At 48.6% G+C, this 20,752-nt stretch overlaps 1 protein-coding gene and 1 non-coding gene across 8 annotated transcripts in view; one reads left to right on the plus strand and one right to left on the minus strand.

Annotated features, from left to right (window-relative positions):
• Positions 1 to 20,752, minus strand: part of EVL (Enah/Vasp-like) — a 145,834-nt gene that overhangs the window by 45,491 nt on the left and 79,591 nt on the right. For 5 of the 7 annotated variants that reach the window (XR_014071191.1, XM_081549737.1, XM_081549735.1 and 2 more), the window contains exon 2: positions 4,118 to 4,286. Coding sequence is in view for 6 of the 7 variants with exons in the window: in XM_081549737.1 (XP_081405863.1) it covers positions 4,118 to 4,286 (169 nt within the window). In the remaining variant the exon portion in view is untranslated. Of the gene's footprint in view, positions 1 to 4,117; positions 4,287 to 16,943; positions 17,046 to 20,752 lie in introns of those variants that run through there. The other 2 variants (XM_081549736.1, XM_081549732.1) reach the window with 1 other exon arrangement.
• TRNAG-UCC (transfer RNA glycine (anticodon UCC)) lies at positions 6,044 to 6,116 on the plus strand. The gene has a single exon. It is a non-coding gene; the product is annotated as a tRNA-Gly (tRNA).

Consider the following 20,752-nt stretch of genomic DNA (forward strand, 5'->3'; position numbering starts at 1 on the left):
TTTTTCTTTTGGTATCATGGATTATTTAATAGTATACTGCCTAATTCCTCTGTGATCAAGGAAAACCTCTGTATGATTTTAATCCTATTACACGTGTTGAGATTGGCTTTGTGGCCTAGAATGTCGTCTATTTTGGTTAATGCTCAATGTGCACTTGAAAAGATTACATATTCTACTGTGACTGCTTATAGTTTCTATAAATGTAAATTAGGTCAAGTTGGTCAATAATGCTCTTCAAATTTTCTATGTCTGCTAATTTTTGCCTGCTTATTCAGTTTCTTGCAGGTGTCCTTAGAATCGCCAACAAGGCTTCTGGATTCTTCTATTTCTTCCTTTAGAACTGTCCATTTTTGCTTTATATAGTTTGAAGATATATTAGAGCCTATAAATTTAAGATAGCTATATTTTTCTTTTCAATTGATCCTTTTTATCATTAAATAGGTCCTTTATTTTCAGTAACACTTCTTGCCTTGAAGTCTATTCTGTATAATATTAATACAGTCACACCATTTTCTTTGGTCAGTGTCTGTAAGCTTTATGTTTTTTCCCTCTGTTACTTTTCAACCTATGTCCTTACATGCTTTATTTTAAAACTAATTCTCCAAGCTTTGGCAGGACTAATCTAGACAAGTGCTGAAGGTTAAACTTATTTTAAAAGGTCACTTTTGTGTGTGTGTGTGGAAGAGTCCACAATTACATTAGCACATGTTTTATTTTGAGGAGTGTAGCAACAAGTGGGAATGATTTCCTGTTCTCTTCAAGGAAGGCCTTGAAACTCCAAATACTGTCTAACATGTTTCTGAGGCCTCTGAATAAGAATAGTCAAGAGCCCTTTATAGAGAAAGAAGCTGATGGTGGGCAACAGTCTTCCTGACCCATGAATTCATCTGGGTCTGAAACCTGCAGGGTCTATAGGCTGGCCAAGGCCTCATGTGAGGTCTCACCACATCCAAATCTCTACCCAGTGACAGGATGTCCTTCCCAGGACGCTTACCAAATGGCCAGCTGCCTTGTCGGCTCACAAAGCAATATACTCTTCCATAGGACGCTTGTAAAACAGTTCTTTCTTTTATGGAGTTTAAATCTTGATTGTAGTATCCATGCAGTATTCCTAGTTCTGTTCTCTGGGCTTCACAGAAAAAGTAAGATTTCCCTTCCATATGGAGAAGGAGCCCTTCAGATATTTGAAAACTGTGTTCATGCCCCTGTCAGTTTTTCTCTCCTCCAAGTATGTATTTCTTACTACTTCTTCAACTGTTCCACATATTAGTGCTGCTTTCAGATTTCTCACCAGTTTGGGTGCTGCACTCGTTGGAGATGCCATGTGACACTCAGATCTGGTCCTAACGTTCATGGTGAAGTATGACCAGTGTGGAGCAGAGCAGGACTATAACCTCCCTGCGTCCGCACTTCTACTTCTATTAACGTAGCCTGGGAACTACATTTGGTAGCTAACATTTCCAGTGGACATAGCAAAACATCATTCTCACCTAAGCATCTTTTGGTTTCTCCATTTCTATGTGAGACTCAGGTTAGACCTTGGCTAATGATACTGTAACTTACCAGTTCTTTTCCCCACACATATTCACCTGGTTTTATGTCCACCTATTTTAGCAAAATGGGGGCGAGAATTCTTACAGCATTATCCTTTTGGCGTTATTGGGGGAATGAAATAATAGACATGAAGAGTGCTCCGTGAGCCATAAAGAGCATTAAACATATAAGATATCCCTATCTGGGTATAAGACCAGGAATCTCTGTTTCTCTTAAGATGCTTGACCTTATAATCCATATTGGCTGGAAAACAGACCTGAGGAAAATCAGCTTTTTCTCCTGGGTCCATAAAGGTTATTACAGACCAGGTTTCCTCCCACTCTCTCTAATACCTTGGTTTACTAAGAATCTCTTTTGCGTTTCTGACGAACATGCTCCAGCCACCCAGGCAGAGTTGCAACCATGTTCCAGGAGCCTATTTCCTCAATGTGTAATTCCAAGTGGAAGGCTGTGTTGCTAACTCCTCTGTCGGGCTGAGAAGATTGCTAAGTTAGAGGCAACAGAGTCTCTCTGAATTTTCCTGGGAGATCGCTGCCTGCTTGCACCCCCGCAGATGCAGGAAAGGCCTCCTCCCAAATGAGCCCCAATTATGTGCTTTCCTCTGAAGGAGGCTGAGGCTCCTGAGAACAAGGTTTACGCTGGTTTCAGGGAATCTGGTTCTCTAGTCCTGAGCCCTTCCCACATACCACGGTATCTTCCTAGTGTGCCCTGCAGGGCAACCAAGAGGCATGAAGGGAATGGAAAACTTGTACTAGTAAAAGCAGCAACCATGCAAGGAACACCCACTGTGATTCAGGAACTGCACGAGGTTACGTACGGGCTGTGTATCGAAAGTGAGCACCAGGGTGGAAGTGCCTTGTAGGCCCCCACCCAGAGGCGTTAGGGAAACGTGTGAGATGTTTTGGTTGTCACTGCAGCTGGGGCTAAAGGTGTCGTACGTCCCTGCAGTGTGTGGTGCAGTGTGCCTCTAAAAGGCAGGGCAAGAATCATTGTACTAGAAGAACAGGGAAACGGCTTCTAGAAGCTTCCTAGAATAGCCTTCCTGCCAGGAAGGCTCAACCCCAAGGGAGGGAGATTGACCTGGAGGTGCTCAGGGCGTCAGGTCAGACGACTCCCTCGGACTGGGGGTTCTGAAGTGAGGCTCCGCTCTTCAGCCACAAGAATCTGGAATTCAATTGGACTGTTCTGGCCAAAGCAGAAACCCATTCAACAGGCAACACACTTTAAAAATAGAGTCTTGGTTTCTGTTCTCTTTTCTATTTGCGAACATGATGATTCTTGCAGAGATAGCAGCTAACCTGCTACTCAGCTCAGCCAAGGACTGACCGACACGGGCTGCCAGAAGACGTTATTTAAGGCAGAGGTTTTCATAAATGCTAAACTACAGGTCTGTTAATTTCGCTGCTGAGAATGTCCTCGTCAATCTCTAAGAAGAAAGCTGAAGCCCTGACCAAAGTCACTGTGGTGAAGCCACACGAGCCCTTTGTCTATGTCTCTATTTCAGTCCATGTCACGTCAGATCATTCTGTCGAGTTATATGTTCACGACTACCCCTGGCACAGGCGGACTTACCTTGTATTTATTTGCACAGGTACTTAGCAGGTACACTCACAAACTCTCTCATCTGATTTGTCCAGGATGCACTACTAAGGAGATAAATGATCCCAGAATCTTCAAATCATCTTGAAGATTTAAGCACCTTCTTACCTTCCAAAGTAAGACTCAGGGGGTTGGTGGACCAAAAATCTTCACAGCTATAGTATTGGTTTGGCCAAAAAGTTCATTTGGGTTTTTCCATAACATCTTTTCTATAAGATGTCACAGGAAAATCTGAACAAACTTTCTGGCCAAGCCAATATTTATAGGTATGTAAGCAGAGAATGATTTTGTTTTATTTGCTACAACCCTGACTATTCACTGGAAGGACTGATGTTGAAGCTGAAGCTCCAATACTGTGGCCACATGATGCGAAGAGCCAACTCATTGGAAAACACACTGATGCTGCGAAAGACTGAAGGCAAAAGGAGAAGAGGGTGGCAGAGGATAAGATGGTTGGATGGCATCACCAACTCAAAGGACATGAATCTGAGCAAATTCTGCGAGATAGTGGAGGACAGAGGAGCCTGGCATGCTGCAGTCCATGGGGTCTCAAAGAGTCAGACATAATTTAGCAACTGAACAATAACAAGGCAGAGAATAATACTAACACGTGTACAATACATTTTTAAAAACTGTTTCACATCTATTATTTTATTTTTATTCCAATATGATACAATACAATGAGGGCGGCACGGTATGGATTACTGTCTCTGTAAGACAGATGTGGAAAATGAAGCTGACAAAAGACAGTGTGCTCAGGGTCTTACACCCTGGAGCACGAAAATATGTAGTCAGGACTTTGAACCCAGACCCCTGACCAAATCGTGACCGTGCTGTTCTGACCTCTCTCCACCATGTCACCATGTAACATGTGTGTGTGTGCATGCACGTGTGTGCATGTGCATGTGTGCGCGCATGTGTGTGGCATAGGCTCATGGGCATGGCCTGTCCCTCCAGCACTTACCTGCTGATCCTGAAGCTTGACTCCGACGACTCTGAAGGTGTTGTTGGCCGTGTTGTGGTAGATGTTGATCCGGCTGAAGCCCTGCTGGCCAGGTTTGATTGGTACCCATTTCTTACTGGTGTCATCGTAGACCATCACGGAAGCCCGGGCTTGGCAGATACTCTGTTCACTGCAGAGCAAGAGAAAATGTTAAGCGTCACCCTCAGCCACAAAGGATGGAGGCTGGCTTTGTCCCTTCCTGAAACGGAGGCCAGCTGCCACTTGACACAGGGGAACTCGCTGGTTGCCAGAGTGTCCAACTCCGTATGGAAGGGCTGCTGGGTGAGGTGATGGCTTCTGAGTCTTCACAGACCCGGGGAGTGGAGAGGAGCTCCTGGGTCAACGTTTCCATGGAGGTACATGGAAGAGACTCACAGCTCTGCTTTCAGGGGAGAAGTGATTGAATGGAGAAAGGAATTTCAGGCATAATGTGCTGTCTACAATATTCCAGGCACAGTGCTAGATAAGAAAACGCACTAAAGCACCTAAGCTTCACAACTTAGGAAGCAGCCACTTCTTCCCCCCCATCCTGCAGATGAGAAAAAGAGTGGCTTGGAGACTTGGAAAGATTTATGCAAATTCACACAGGTACTGGGTGATTTTATCTGGGACTTCCAATCAGTTCTGTCTGACGCTAGAGTACACAACATTGATAATATTCTTCACAACAGCCAACAAAGTGCTCAACTGGTGTTATTACGAGACTGTAGCTTCAGACAAGCTAGGTAGACAGTAACATGATTAGATGTACATCTGAAGAACAGAGTGATGGAAGTCACAATAAACAGATGGCTGCACCCTACTTCACTGGAGACATTTCCAAGCAACTTCCCCTGCTCAGAATATGACAGAAAACCAGGGAAAAAGCGAAAGAGGTGCCTGAAGAGAGAAGACAGTCATCAGTGAAGTCAGCGCACTGCCACTCCTGCCACCAGTTCGGGGCCAGCCTCCCGAGCCCGCCACCTCTTCACTTCCATGGAAGCCTTACCACCTTGAACATCCATGCCCTGTCTCTAGTCTATCAGAAGCCCCTAGTTCAAAAGGTAAGACGTGGCTGTAAAGGAAGGCACACCAGCAGTGGGGAGCGGCCGCTAGTGGAAAGGGAGGCCAGAGGAACACGACGCAAGAATCCGGAGTGGAAAGCGAAGCCCAGCAGGTCGGGGCCGGTGTCTGAGGAAGTGAAAGTGTGTGCGGCGGCCACGGTCATGAGGAGGAGACTGAGCAGGCAGGACAGAGGCAGTCAGTCCCGTCACCACGTTTAAGAGGCAGGGAAACCGAGTACTTGAAGAAGTCCCCCCCCCCAGTGGTCACCAGGCGGCAAATTTGTGGTTTTATGCAACTGGCCCTCAGTAACCTGCAACAACCTCCGCTTGGCCTAAGCAGTCGGTGCCTGAGCCTCCCCGGGACCCGCTCCCCTGACTCCTAGAAGGTGGAGGATCACGTGCAGACTCTGATTATCTTAACGGTAACCTGGGCATGTGCACAGACACCCGTCCATACATGCTGCCTCACCGCACGTCACATGAACCTCTCCGTACATTCCACAGCAGTCCAGCCAATGACTTCACATCCAGCGCGCCCAGACCGCCCCCCCCAAATATCTCCTCTGCTCCATCTCAACCATGCTGCTGCCCCTCAGCTCTGCCCTGGGGAGCAGCAGTCTGGGGTCCACCTGATGTCAGCCGTCCAAGCCCTATGTTGAGGGCTGTCTGTGGTCACATGTATTGGGAGTGTACGATATGAGTCTTTTTTTCATGATTCATTATTCATTCAGCAAACAAATAAGGGGAAATCAGTGATGAGCCAAATAGGCAGGGGTTTTCCCAGGAGATGGCCATATCATATCGGGAGGGAGAAGAAAGGAAAACAAAAAGATAACCAGGGACTTCTCTGGTGGTTCAGTGGCTAAGACTCTGCGCTTCCAATGCAGAGGGCCCAGGTTTGATCCCTGGTCAGGGAACTAGATCCCACATGCTGCAACTAAGACCCAGCACAGCCAAATAAATACACAACTAAAAATAAATATTAAAAAAAAAAAACCCCAAAACCAAACATGGCACTATGCTCTGCCTTCTCTGAGTTCTGGAGCCTGAAACCACGTCTCTTTTAGAATATTAGCAGTTGCTACTCCCCTGGCTGAGCCTTTGGGGCCCTGTCCTCATGAAGTCTGCTAGGAACCAGAGTGAACTGCACACAGAATCAGCAGACCTTGGTCCAGATCAAGCCAGAGTCCCCTCCTGATGTAAACTAACTACTAGTCAAGGTCCGGGCTAAGCTGTGTTAGTCACTGCTGCTGATGTGCTCAGGTGCTCAGGGGGCAGGGAATGAGCATGTGCGCGCTCGGATGCCGGCTCAGGAGCTGGGAGGGACCCCGAGACGCAGCACAGTGTCAGTTAACAAGGCACAGGCTCAGTCAAGTCAGGAGATCTGAGCCACAGCCCCAGCTGCGGCACTCACTGGCATGGGACGCAAAAGCCCCGAGATACCCCTGGGGGAGCAACCAGGAAGGACCCGTGTGGCGGAGACCCTGTGCAATGGCCGTGGAGGAGCACCCTTCAGTTCACCCTCAAAGAGCCTGGCTCTGAAGCAGAGCTGTCCTGAGGTCCCAGCTGCTGCCCCTGGTCACCCACCACGTCTGCACAGAGGCCATGTTCTTTGCCAACAACTAAATGGTGACAAAGTGACCTGGCCCGTGGTGGGGGTGGGGGGTCCTCCCCAGGGGAAACCTCCTCCTCAGCCAGGCCCAAACCCGAGATGCTTCCTCCTCAGTCCTTCTTGCCTCCTCTCCTCCCACAGACCTGCCTTGTGGCCTGAGGCTCTGCGGGCCTCTCCACTCCATCCGTCAATGACCTCTGGTAACTAACCTTCCTCCGGGTCTTGGAGTCTGCCTCTTAGAAGACCCAAAGAGACAGCTGCATGATGCAGGCTCCCCAAGGGGAGAGACATGTAGGTCTTGTTCTCTGCACTCTCAAGAACCTGGCACAGAGCAGGTCCTGATGACCGGCCCCTGTGAAGAGAGCTCTGGAGAGGACCCCACTCTTTCCGCACAACACGACCCATCTTCTGAAGCAGCCCTGCAGCCCACCGAGCCTCTGATGGAGCTGCTGGCCACGGGGACTCCCTGCTCTCCAAACCAGCACATTTTGCTGCAGAGCGTCTTGAGTTGTCCTTCTCCTGAGGGACAGTCTACTCCGCACCCTCCAGAGGTGCAAAGGTGTTGTGACAGCTCTGTTTGACCCAGTGGACAACTGAACGAACGTCTTGGCTCTGGTACCCATCGTTCACACGCAAAACCACCCCACTCTGCTCTAGGGAGTCCCCCTAGTCACGTGTTCTTTTGGGGTCTGGGTCCCACTATTGTGTGACCCTCTTATCTTCATCTGAAAAGCACAGATGCCAGGGAGTCAAGACACATTTAGTGATGCAGAGATGCCCTCGGTGAGCTCAGAGCTACTCAGGAAAGACGAAGAATGATCACACACCTTCTCAGCCTGGAGGGCTTGGGGGAACCAGGGAGACATTCTGAAGACACTGCGGTGTGGGTTTAAAGGCGCAGAGCTGTCAGCCCCAGGCAGGTTCAGGAAAGGGATGTGGGATTCTAGGAGGGGGAGGCCAGCAGAGGCGGTGGGAGGCGGCGTGAAAAGGACAGTGTGCGGCATGCAGAGCCAACCCAGCGGCCCCCCTCACCCCACCACCGGGGCCGCTCAGTGGAGACGGTAAGGTGTGGATGCATCCACTGTTGTGCTTGCCCCTGGGTGATGCTGAAACATCAACTACTATTTTTAAAATTGTAATTATAGTCAGAGTCCCCCACACACACACCTTTTTTTAGAACTTCAGGTTCAAATTGAACTTGTAGCTAAAAAAAAAAAAAAAGCCCTGTTTTTGGATTTCCCTGGCGATCCAGTGGTTAAGGCTCTGCATTTCCAATGCAGGGAGCACAGGTTCGATCCCTGGTCAGGGAACTAAGATCCCACACGCTGCACAGCATGGCCAAACATCCCTAATTTCCCCCCCATTTGACCAGTGTTTATCTGTCTCTGCTTATTTTATTACCACTAACAAAACCTAAATGCAAGGAAGTACTTCTTTACTTAAGGTATGTCTTATTATCCCATTGGGATTTTTGTTTTGTTTTACAGGAGTCAGCATTTTATTTATTATTTTTATTGAGATACAATTGACATATAACATTATATTAGTTTCAGGTGTACGAAATGTTTCATATTTGTTTATACTGCAAAATGATCACCACAGTAAGTTTAGTTATTATCCATCATCATATCTAGTTATGAAATTTTCTTCTTGTTTTAATAACTCTTGATTACTATGCAGCCTAGACACTGTCTCTGAGCACCATATATTCACTGTCTTTTAAGAACTCCACTTGGGTGAATATGAGAATTTGTACTATACACACATTTCACAGGCACCAGACACATCACTTGCCCAAATCAGTTTTTTGAGAAAAGTTAATTTGGTAATGGGGCCTGGTGCTGTGGTAAAGAATCTGCCTGCCAATGCAGGAGACACAGGTTCGAACCACGGGTCGGGAAGATCCCCTGGAGAAGGAAGTGTCAACCCACTCCCGAGTTCTTGCCTGGGAAAATCCCATGGACGGAGGAGCCTGGTGGGCTACAGTGCATGGGGTCTCAAAAAAGTCAGACGACGTAGCAACTAAACAACAACAATTTGGTAAACAAGTATTTTCAAAAATGGTTTATTGAAAACAATATTTTCAAGTACAGTTTATACTGAATTGTATTTTAAACACATATATACAGGACTCCCTTTACTAAACTGAAAAAGACTATTGCTACCTGCCCAGCCCTGGCCCCACATACTCTGCACTAAGGCTGGTCCTCCTGGGGCTCATCTTGGACACGCTGCCTTCACAAGAGCAAGCCACCACTGATCGGTGGGGGTCCATCCACCAGGCCGTTTGCTGGGTTCACACGGATGGCCAGGCTGACGGATTTTCCCCTGGGACCTGACAGGCTATTCTGAGCTGTAGGTACAAGCAGAGTTTCTCTCCCAGGAGAAGGCTCTTATATAGAGTGAGCAGTCCAATTCTAGGCTCATTTTGGGCTTTTTGTGTGGTTATTTGTGGGCCCTGCAAAAAATCCCAGCCTGTAATTCCCTCCCAGTGGTGTGTGAGACGGACAATAACAAAGCCGTGGATGGCTCTCTGGTCGGGGCCTCAAAGGAAGAGGATGGCGTGCTCTGGGCCTCAGTTTCCTCATGTGCACCAAGCTAGTGGACCTCTGGGCCCCTCAGACAGCCAAGTTCACGCTGAGCTCTGCCCAGAAGCCCAGCCCCTGGCCAGCAGGGTCAGAGTCTTGTCACCGGTTCAACAGTTAACTCTTCAGAGATCACTAATGAATCTCTGCTGAAATCTCTCACTTAAAAAGAAAAGTGGCAAACACACCACAAACTTTCTGTAGACAACTATGAAATCGGGATCTTCCTGGATCTGACCTAAAAAACCACTGATGAGCTCGTGGATAAAACTAATGCACGGGAGGACACGGTGAGGGCAGCCTGAAGTCAGTCTCCGCGCCCCCTCTGTATAGTCCTTCTGGAAAAGCGCAGCTTCCACGTCCACCAGCTGTTGGACTCCTGCCCCACCGCTCCCTGCACGACTGGAAATGAGCCCTCTGGACCCCGCATGGGCTGGCAGTGACACCCCATCCCAGCCACACTCTTTGCTGTGCAGTCAACGTGGAATCCTTTCCACTCTACAAATACCTTTCGGGGCCTTTCCAGGCATTTACTACAACAATTTGAAGGACAGAGTATAATGTCCTCAAGTTTGAGGTGTGTGCTCAGTTGCTAAGTTGGGTCCGACTCTGTGACCCCATGGACTGTATCCCGCCAGACTCCTCTGTCCATGGGATTTTCCCGGCAAGAATACTGGAGTGGGTTGCCATTTCCTCCTCCAGGGGGGGGTCTTTCTGATCCAGGGATCGAACCTGTGTCTCCTGCACTGGCAGGTGGATTCTTTACCACTGCGCCACCAGGGAAGCCCTAAAATTCGAGTAAAATGATGCAAACCAAGAAGGGAACAGACAGCAATAAGGCCAACCCCAAGAGGCCTGCTGGAAAACCAAGTCCAGGGTTGAGCCTGGACACTGTCCAGCACGTGGACCTGTAAGAACCAGCCCCTCAGCACTGCGCTCATCCCTGCCTCTCGCCCAGCCGTCCTGCTTCTCAGTATCTGTGTTAAGCACCTGTCTGCCCCACTAGATGACGAGCTCCTTGAGGGCAGGGGGCTTTCCCCGTTGCAGACGTGGTCCCTTGTGTGCTGCACACTGTTCTGTGAGTAGTGCACTCACGGTCGTGTGCCCGTGGGAACATTCCACCTACAATCCTCCTCTGTTTATTCTCAGAGAGGCAGTAAGTGCCAAACAGAAGCCTCTGTTGCAGATTACCATCAGCACTGTGGGTCTCACTGCGGCCTGGGATCTTGAGTCAGGAAACCGCAAGGCTGAGGTGGGCCTGCTGCAGAGTGAGGCTCCCCGGAGGCTGGTGGGGGAGAGGCCCGCTGCTCTGGGAAGGTGCGCGCTGCCCCTCGGGGTCCTCTGGAGGGTCCACTAGGAGCCCACTTGGGTCCGGTCATGCCTCACCTTCCCTGCCGGCACTGCTCAGCCCGATCCAGCGGGACCACTCCCTCCAGATGGAACGTATCTTCACACTGTCCTGAGGCTGACCGTGTCGTCCCAGCAGGACCGAGAACCCGGCTTTGCCTGGGACTGAGGGGCTTCCTGGGAGGCGGGGCAGGACGCTCAGCGCTGAGACCAGGACAGTCCCAGGCACAGCAGGGGACGCGGTTAGAGAACTGGGAGGGCCCTCACCCTCTCCCCCGAAAACACACTCTGAGCCTGCGTCTGGCTGCTGTAAGTTGAGGAGCTGCACCCACTCCCGACTCCCAGCTGCTACCTCCAGCTCTCATTTTCTCTTCCATCAAGCTGAGATATATGATACCTGGGAAGACAGACCTGCAGAACAGTGGCAGGTACAGTAAGTGGTGTGAAGAAAGGTCACCCAGAGGCTCTTCAGTGGGGCTGCGGCATCGCCCTCTCAGGAGGTGACACGGGAGAGCACGTGGGCACAGCAGGCCTCAGAGGCCTGGTGTGGGGGACGCCCCTGCAGCACAGCCCGTGCCTCTGGCAGGTGAGCCTCAGTCCGGGGGCTCTGGGCACAGGCAGGACCCAACGGCCTGCGTGCCACCAGGATGCTCAGGGTGACTCTCCAGGCTACCTCAGGTCTCACCTCATGCCGATGTGCTGTCTGCTTAAGCCAGCAACTCCCTCGTCTGGGATGACCTCTCTTCCCTACACACAGAGTTTGCATCCCACCGTCTCAGCTTAGGTTGGTGCTATTGCCTCCAGGAAATCCCTACCCCACTCACTGCCACTGTCCTGAAGGTCTGTCGATTTTCTGTCTTCCAAGAGGCAGGTTTTTGTGGTTTGTTTTAAAAATATCATTCATCTCTGGAGCCCAGTGACTGGGACCTAGTGACTGCTCAGTAATAATCTTTGCATACATGCTTGCTTTTGGGTGTGCCTAGTTTTGCCAGGGATCACATTTCTCAGCCTCTATAGGGATTCTTTGGGGTGGGGGTGGGGGGAGTAGGGGACGGCACCAAGACTCCCGAAGGCTGGGCCACTACTGCTTTCTCTTCCTGCATCAATCTGACAAATAAACCAAGAGAACACGCCCTTTCCTGAGTACTGACTATGCGCCAAGTATTTCCCCACGCCTGGTACTTAGAAACTGGATGTCTGAACAGAGCGGTGATCTGCGTCCTCAAGGGGAGGCGCGTGGCCCACCACACTCCAGGGGCGCAGAGGGGGGCAGGGTGAACAGGAAGAACACAAGATACCGGTGTGAGTGGGTAGCCGTTCCATCACACCACATCAGGAAGCACATTCAGCTGCCTTCTCTTTGAGACACAAACTTGATGACCGGAACGGACGCCAGATTTTCCCAGTGGGAAGGGACAATCCCCTTGGTAACGCGTAAACCCCCTCTAGGGTGACCTTTTTTCTCTTAATGGGAATGGGCCTGAAACAGATTTGATGTTTTGCTCTAAACTTAAAATGTTCATTCTGAAACAATCAATGACTGTGCGAAGCAGGCGTGGGTTCCCGTGAGGCCACCACCCTACTCGGCCCGGGGACTGCGATGTCACCTCGGAAAGCTGTTGAGCTCAAGAGGCCCCTGCACCCCAGGGTCCTCCTCTAGACCAGCGAGAGCCGCCAGCCTGGATTCTTGCTTGCCTTCTGTAGTTCAGTCATAGAACCATTTTACAGAAGTGGTCCTCAAATGATGTTTGGTCTCAGGGCCCCTTTACACCCATATAAATAATTGAAGATGCCAGCTAATTATTAGAGACATGGAACTCAAAACTACAATGAGGTATCACCTCACACGGGTCAGAACGGCCAATGTTAAGAAGTCTATAAACAAATGCTGGAGAGGGTGTGGAGAAGACGGAAGCCTCCTGCACTGCCGGTGAGAGCACAGACTGGTGCAGCCACTGTGGAGAACAGGATGGAAGTTTCGCAAAACACTAAAAACAGCTGCCATGTGACCCAGCGATCCCACTCCTGGGCAGACATCCGGAAAAAACTATAATTAAGAAAGATACGTGCACCTCTGTGTTCAGAGAAGCACCAGTCACAGGAGCCAACCTTCATGTCCACTGACAGACGAAGGGATAAAGATGTGGTGATATACACAACGGAATACGACTGAGCCATACAAAAGAATAAACAGTGTCATTTGCAGCAACGTAGATGCACCTAGAGATTGTCATACTAAATGAAGACAGGGAGAGACAAATATCCTATGACACTGCTTATATGCGGAATCTAAAATATGACACAAATGCACTTACCCATGACACAGAAACAGGCTCACAGACATAGAGAACAGCCTTGGGGTTGCCAGTGGGGGGCTGGGGAGGGATGGACTGGGAGTCTGGGATTAGCAGATGCAAACTATCATATGCAGAACAGATAGACAACAAGGTCCTACTGTGCAGCACAGGGGGCCATATTCAGTATCCTGTGATGAACCATAATTGAAAAGAAGATGAAAAGGAACGTATATATATGTGTAATCACTTTGCTGTATAGCAGAAATTAACACGACAATCTAAATCAACTACACTTCAATAGAATAAGTTTTAAAAAATTACTGAGGGAGCGAAAAAGCTTCTGTTTATGGAGATTAAGTCTATCTATATTTATCGTATCTGAAATTAAAACTAAGAATTTTTAAAAATGCAAGCACCCATTTCCTTGGCTGTCACAGTGACAATGTCAACACATGTCATACAGCCTCTGGAAAATTCCACTGTGCACTCATGAGATGAGAATGAACAAGGAGAATAATGTCTCACTATTATTACAAACACAGTTTTGACTCAGAGCCCTAAGAGGATAGGTCTTCTGCTACATTTTGGAAACTGCTGCACCACAGGAATGAAATCAATAAATCAGACATCACAGATCAACATGCAGAATCTCAAATGGTGACTAAGCCCCAGTTTTGTGAGTGTGACAATTAAAGAAAGGCTTTGGGTAAATGAAGAATAAATTCAGTGTCAAGCCCAAACGTCCTTTCTTCCATCCAAGCTGGTAAGGAGGGTCAGACTGCCAGATCATGTGCAGTCAAGACCGTCGGTCTCTCCTCACTTCCATGCCAGTGTCCCAGATGCCTGGACAGCTGGCCCCGCTTCTCTGGGAAGCCTGGTGGAATCTGGAACAAACACTACGACCAACTGTTGAGAGTCTGACATCCTCAGCCTGAGCCTGTCTCAAGCTTTCCCACTCTTGCTCTCGAGGCAACCCACCTGACAGGCCATGTGGACACAAGGGCTGCTCCAACCTCAGACACACTTTCCAATTCCAATATACGCCTGTGTCTCCGAGCCTGTGTGGAAGGGGAGCAGGTGTCAACACGGCTCTTGGGCCTCTGAGGGGATCTGGCCGGGCCAAGGACTGGGGCGGTACGTGCGTCTCCGAGGGTAAGCTAAAAGCCTGGCAACAAGACCAGGCTGAGCCCAGCGGACACCCTGATCACCGGCTCAGGTTCACACCTGAGTGAGTGTGTGCCATCCCCTGGGCACAGGGGCAGGCGCAGACCCCGTGCCTGAACAGCTCTAGGCTGGGAGGGGAGGGGGCGAAGGATGACTGACAGAAACGTGGGCACTGCAGGAGGGCTGAGGAGGCCTCCTGCCTCCGTGGTGTTAACAGTGGGAAATCGGAGACTACACAGAGGAACACGAGATTAGGAGCCTTGATTCAAACTGTAATTCTGGGCAAGTTCCTTTGAGAGGTTACAGATGAGCTTAGCTTTTGAAAACACAAAAGACCTGACTTCAGACCCCAACTCTCCCTATAGCAGTGTGCCCTGGAGCTGGGAGGCTGACTCTGCTAACCCCTGTCCTCACCAGCGAGATGGAACAGTGGCGGAAAGCACAGAGGAGGTTCAATACAACGTAGATCGTATCACATAATGAGCATGATGCTTGGCACAGAACACTGAAAACTGGGTACTGCTGGTACTTTTCTCTTTTAAGGGTTCAGTTGTCCAAGTCTAGACCAGCTTTCAGCCACTTCCTGCCTCAGGACACCCAGGGAACACAACACGCTCCCATGAGATGCTCTGAACAGAACAAGATAGCAAAGTTTCAAGATGCTCTTCAGTGACCGGGCTCCACAGCCCTGCTGCAGGAGCAGCCCCACTGGCACCCTGAGGGCCGGCAGCCTCACGGGGTGGGGCGGGGTGGGGGTGCCAGAAAACCTGGCCTGTGGTTTGGCTGGACCACTAACTCACTCACAGAGAAGTTCTGCCCTGACTCTGGGCCTCAGTTTCCCCATGTATGCACCTCAGAGCTGGACCAAATAAGTAGTTTTCAGATTTCAAGATATCATCACCAGGAACAACTCCCCCCCCCACCTTAAACAAATATGGAGGAATACTTAAAAAAAGATAAAAGAGGGCGAATCCGGTTGAAGAGGAGGCCAAAGTGCCTGAAGCACCACTACCCTGGGTGACCCACTGCAGCTGGACGGTCTCGAGTTGCTTTGAAGATGGAAACTCACAAGACTTCTACAGGTTTAAAAGGTTTTTAAGAATGGCTTTGCTTCCTCCTTGTTTACTTCTGATACTGTTTTCTGCCACCAGCAGCAGACAGGATGGGGTAAACTGAGCTTTCCACAGTGTAGCTTTTGGCTGATAATGACTTCGGTCCCTGCCCACTGTGGAAGCTGATGTGCCTTTAAAGAGGCAAGTCTTGTTTGCCACAGCTATACCCACAAATCCCGTAAAGCTCAGGGGAATGACTAAAATGACACAAAACTGGCCGCAGGGACTTCCCTGATGGTCCAGTGTAAGACTCTGCGCTCTCAATGCAGGGGGCCTGGGTTCAATCCCTGGTCAGGGAACTAGATTCTACACGGCACAACTAACAGTTTGCATGCTGCAACTGAAGATCCCATGTGCTGCAACGGAGACCGTCGATCCTGAATGCTGCAGCTAAGATCTGGCGCGGTCAACTAAGTAAACGTTAAAGGAGAGGAAACCCGCTGCAAAGGAGCAGGAGAGGCCAACTACGTCCCTGGCCTTGTGAGCCGCTGGGCCTGGAGGCCGGCGCTCTGGCAGCCTGGCTGAGGCCGTGCCGGGGTGGGGTGGGGTGGGGTATGCTGTGATGGCCAAAGCTCCTCTGCTGACCAGGAGCACCGGACGGGCCCCCCTTACCGTACTGTCCCCGTCATAACTCCCCGCAGACGGCCTGCAGAGCCCGCTCGGCGTCCCGGGAGAACCTCCGAATGCGGCTGTCCTGTGCTGAGTAGGCTCTCCCTCCCGGCCCTCGTCAACCAGCCGCACAGCCCTGAGCAAGCTCCATGGCTGGTCAGAGGCCAGGCCTCCTTGCCCCCCGAACAGCAGTGACGACCCTTCCCGAGCTGACCACCCAACATGGTTGAAAGAATCAAACAAGAACACTGGTGAAACAGCAGTCTGGGAAATGAGAAGGAATCTTTAAAGGGGAAGGAGTATAACTTATGCTGAGACGTAAGGCTGCCATGAGTTGCTGAAGTTCAGTGCCCCAAATCCCAGAGGATAAAGCTCTGTCTTATGATCCAGTCTTTCATGGGTCGCACGGTGGGGGAGAGTCACGTCTGAGTCGCAATCTCACCTTTGGAAAGAGTAGCTCACAACTACCAGGGCAGGATGTGGACGGGCTGGTGCCCACACACGTGCCAACACCACAGCCCAAGCCATCCGCGGCCTAAGGTCAGCCCCAAGAGCCTCAGGCAGAAAGTCGGGGCTCCGCTGTGACAGCCCAAGCGGTCTCCACCTGTATAAAAGGCACCCCAGTCCCTCCCTCTGTGCCCAGGATTCAGAGAAAACCCCGAACATTCTCAGGCCATTCTAGAGAGAAGGACACCTCTGAGCCAAACCCCAGACCCTGAGATAGCTCGGAGCCCCCCACCAACCGAGCCAGGTGGCTAACTTCTGAGGAAGTGCTTCTGCCACACACACACAGTGCCACCACCAACAACAGGCATCCAGAGACATAGGCTGGTGCGGTGGACAGACCAGCAGATGGAGCGGGCGGTTCCAGCATAGCCATAACCGTCTTGTGGCCGTGAGTCCTCCTGCCCTCTGGCTCGGTCTCCCCATCAGTGCCACCGGGGGACCTGGGGAGGTCTCCGCTATGGCTGCAGTCTCCTCCTGAGGCCCCTCTGTCCCCTCGGGTCCCCGTACTCACACAGTGGCCATGGCTGCAAGTCTGCAGGACAGGGAGCCCGAGGAGGTGAGTCCCGAGTTCCCACCAGGCCAGCTGATCTGAGCGCACAGACTCTTGGAAGGCAGCGACTCGAGCGTTAGACTCTACTTGAAACCAAACAGGAAAAGGAAGCTGAACCAGAGACAAAGGGGAAACAAGCCCCAGTTAAGAACTGAAACCTAGGTAGAAACCAGAGAAACAGAGCTTGCCCCACAGAGCCCCCCAGTGTGGGCGGCCCGAGCGCGCCAGGCTGCAGCCTCAAGCTCCAGCACTTTCTGCAGGGCCCGGGCGGGATGCGGAACAGGTCAAGGCCCAGGCTCCCCACCTGTCGCGACTTGGGGGCCCAGCGCCGATGGTTTCCTAGGCGCCTTCGGAAAGGCACCTGGCCCATCCTCCGAGGGTACACACACCATGATGAGATTACAGCTGGTGAAGGCCTCATGTTTTACTCTCAAATAAACTCCATACTTCTGTTAGGGAGACACTTCTCATGAATGGTGACATTTTTGTCATCGGGGGCCTGAAAGGAAAATATCTGAGGGGTGACAGAAACCTGGCTCTGTCACCGGCTCATTAAGGGAACCTGGGCTTCTGTCTCCTCCGCTGTAAAATGGGGTTAATCATCCTTAGTCCGCCTGCCTCCACTGGGTTCTCATGAAGGTAAGATCCATTCCCAAGCTTTCACTCAGAGCTGACTGAGAACCCTCCACGTGTCAGGCGCTGTGTCACAAACTAGACAGACAACGCTGACGAGAAGGGCAGCTCTTGTCCTGAAAGGGCTTTTACTGTTCAGAAAGGAAGCGACTGACAGGTGAGCAAACTGATGTGTTAAGATGTTATTACCGATATAGTAGAAAACAGCTGTTCCGAGGATGGTACAAAAGACAGAGTGCTTCCAACTGGAGCGCTGAAAGCACAGTCAGTGAGAGCTGAGCGTTGAAAAAGCATTTTCAAAGGATTTCAAAGATACGCATCTCCCTTTAAAAACAGCTTTAGGTTGCAAACCACAAACTTTGACATATTATGGGTTTTTTTCTCTTAGTTCAAAATATTTTCCATTTTACCCTGTGACTTCTTTTATCTACAGATTATTGAGAAATACTTTGTTTAATTTCCAAATATTCGGTGTTATCCTACTTCTGTTATTCTTATTTATTTCTAACTTAAACCTACTGTGGTCAAAGAACATACACAGGACTCTTTCTTCATTTTTCCTGTATGACTTCAATCCCTTTAAATTTATGGAGACTTGTTCAATGGCCCAGTAGGTAGTTGATCTTGGTGACGTGCACAAGAAAAGGTGTGTTCTGAAGTTGGGTGCAGGGTTCTAAAAACGTCCATTAAGTCAAGGTGCTTAGTTTGGTTCAGATCTTATGTCCTTATTGGTTTGTTGTCACCGCTGACTTATTTCTATCTAATTGTTATATCAACTGCTGACACAAGAATGTTAAAAATCTTCAACCACGACTGTGGGTTTGTCTATTTCTGTCAATTTTTTTTCCCTATGTATTTTGAAGCTCTTGTTAGGTACATATATTTTTAAGGCTATTCCATCTTCTAGATGAATGGCCCTTTTGATCAGTATAAAATGCTCCTCTTCATTGCTGCTAACACTGTCTTTAAGGTTACTCTATCTGATATTAATGCAACCATTCAAACTTCCTTATGCTCACTGTCTGCCTGGTATATCTTTTTATGTCCTTACTGATTTTTTACTGCTGCTAAAACAAGTTACCACAAACTTACGCCTTATAACAGCACAAATTTATTACCTTAGTTTTGTAAGATAATAGTAGGCCAGCCATCTGACATTGATCTCATGGCCTCACTGGGTTTGACCAAGGTGTTGGAAAGTTCAACAGGCTCTTCTGGAGGCTCAAAAGGAGAATAATTTCCTGGCCTTTTTACAGCTTCCAGAGACTATCTGCACTCCTTGGCTAATGCTAGACATATATTATTATGAAATAATCACCACAGTCAAGCTAATTAGCATATCCATCTCTACCTTTTAATTGGAGTATTTACTCAGTTTACATTTATTGATATGTTTGGGTAGAGGCCTATCATTTTGCTGCTTTTTCTGTTTATCTTACTTGTTTTTGGTTTCCCTGTTACTCTCTTCCTGCCCTCTTTTGGGTAAACTAAATACTCTTTAAAACTCCATTTTAACTTTTCTATACTATTGACTTTTTAGCTATTCCTCTTTACATTATTTTTTAGAGGTCTTTCTAGGGATTTAAATATACATTCTTAACTTTGCATAGTATACTTAGAATTAATATTACACTAATGTAAAATATAAGAACTTTACAACTGCATAAATCCACTTCCATCCTTAATGGTATAGTAGTCCTATGTATTATATATTCTCAGTACAATGTCATATGTGTGTATTTTTTAATTATGAAAAAGTCTTTTATAATTACCCATAAATATTTATCCTTTCCATCATTTTTTCATCCCTTCCTAAACACCTGAGTTGCCTGGTATCATTTTTCTTCAGACTGAGGAACTGCCATTAGCATTTCCTGTACATCAAGTAGGCTGGCAATAAATTCTTACTCTTTTTTTATCGGAATATCTTTGTTTTGCTTACATACTCAAAGGCATTTTTTTTTTCTGAATAGAGAATGTTGAAATATTTTTTTTTCTATCAGCACCTTAAAAATATTGTTCTACTGTCTTCTGACAGCAGTCAGCCATCAGTCATATAATCATCCTCTCTATGTAATTTTCCTTCTGGACACTTTTAGCATTTTCTCTTTTTCTTTGGTTTCCAGCAGTTGTGACTATGACGGCCTTAGGTGTGGTTTTCTTTATATATTTATCCTGCTAGGGGTTTACTGGGATTCTTGAATGTCTAAGTTAAGGCTTTTCACCAAACGTGGGACATTTTTGATAATTATTTCTTCAAACAATTTTTTTCTGTCCCATTCCCTTTTCCCTCTCCCTCCAGAATCTGATTATACATATGCACACCTCTTGCTATTATCTCACAAGTCACCAGGGCTGTTTATTTTTTTCAGTACTACTTTCCTGTTTTTTAGATTGCTGCTGCTGCTGCTAAGTTGCGTCAGTCATGTCCGACTCTGTGCGACCCCACAGACGGCAGCCCACCAGGCTCCGCCATCCCTGGGATTCTCCAGGCAAGAATACTGGAGTGGGTTGCCATTTCCTTCTCCAATGCATGAAAGTGAAAAGTGAAAGTGAAGTCGCTCAGTCATGTCTGACTCTCAGCGACCCCATGGACTGCAGCCTACCAGGCTCCTCTGTCCCTGGGATTCTCCAGGCAAGAGTATCGGAGTGGGTCGCCAGTGCCTTCTCCAGTTTTTCGGATTAGATAACTCCTATTGATTAGTCTCCAAGTCCACCAACACTTCCTGGTGCTGTCTCTGATCCACCTGTAATCTAATCCAGTGAATTTTCTGGCTGGGCCACACAGCTTGCAGAGTCTCAGTCCCTTGACTAGGGACTGAATCCATGACCCCTGCTGTGGGAGCATGGAGTCCTAACAACTGGACCACCAGGGAATTCCCTCATCCAGTGAATTTTAAAATTTTATTTCTAGGACTATAATTTCCATTTGGCAAAATTTTAATATTTTCCATTTCTGTCTCCATCTGTTTGCTCTTTTTATCCATCATTCCTTTTAAGTCTTTGAACATATTTTTATAACAGCAACTTTGAAGTACTTGTTTGCTAGTTTCAAGTTCAGAGCCACCTGTCTACTGATTTTTTCCCTTAAGTATAGGTCATATCTTCTGACTGTATGTCCATAAATTTATGTTTGA

The sequence above is a fragment of the Giraffa tippelskirchi genome, chromosome 12, assembly GCF_054371585.1.
Source record: "Giraffa tippelskirchi isolate mGirTip1 chromosome 12, T2T-mGirTip1v1.2.pri, whole genome shotgun sequence".
NCBI lineage: Eukaryota > Metazoa > Chordata > Mammalia > Artiodactyla > Giraffidae > Giraffa > Giraffa tippelskirchi.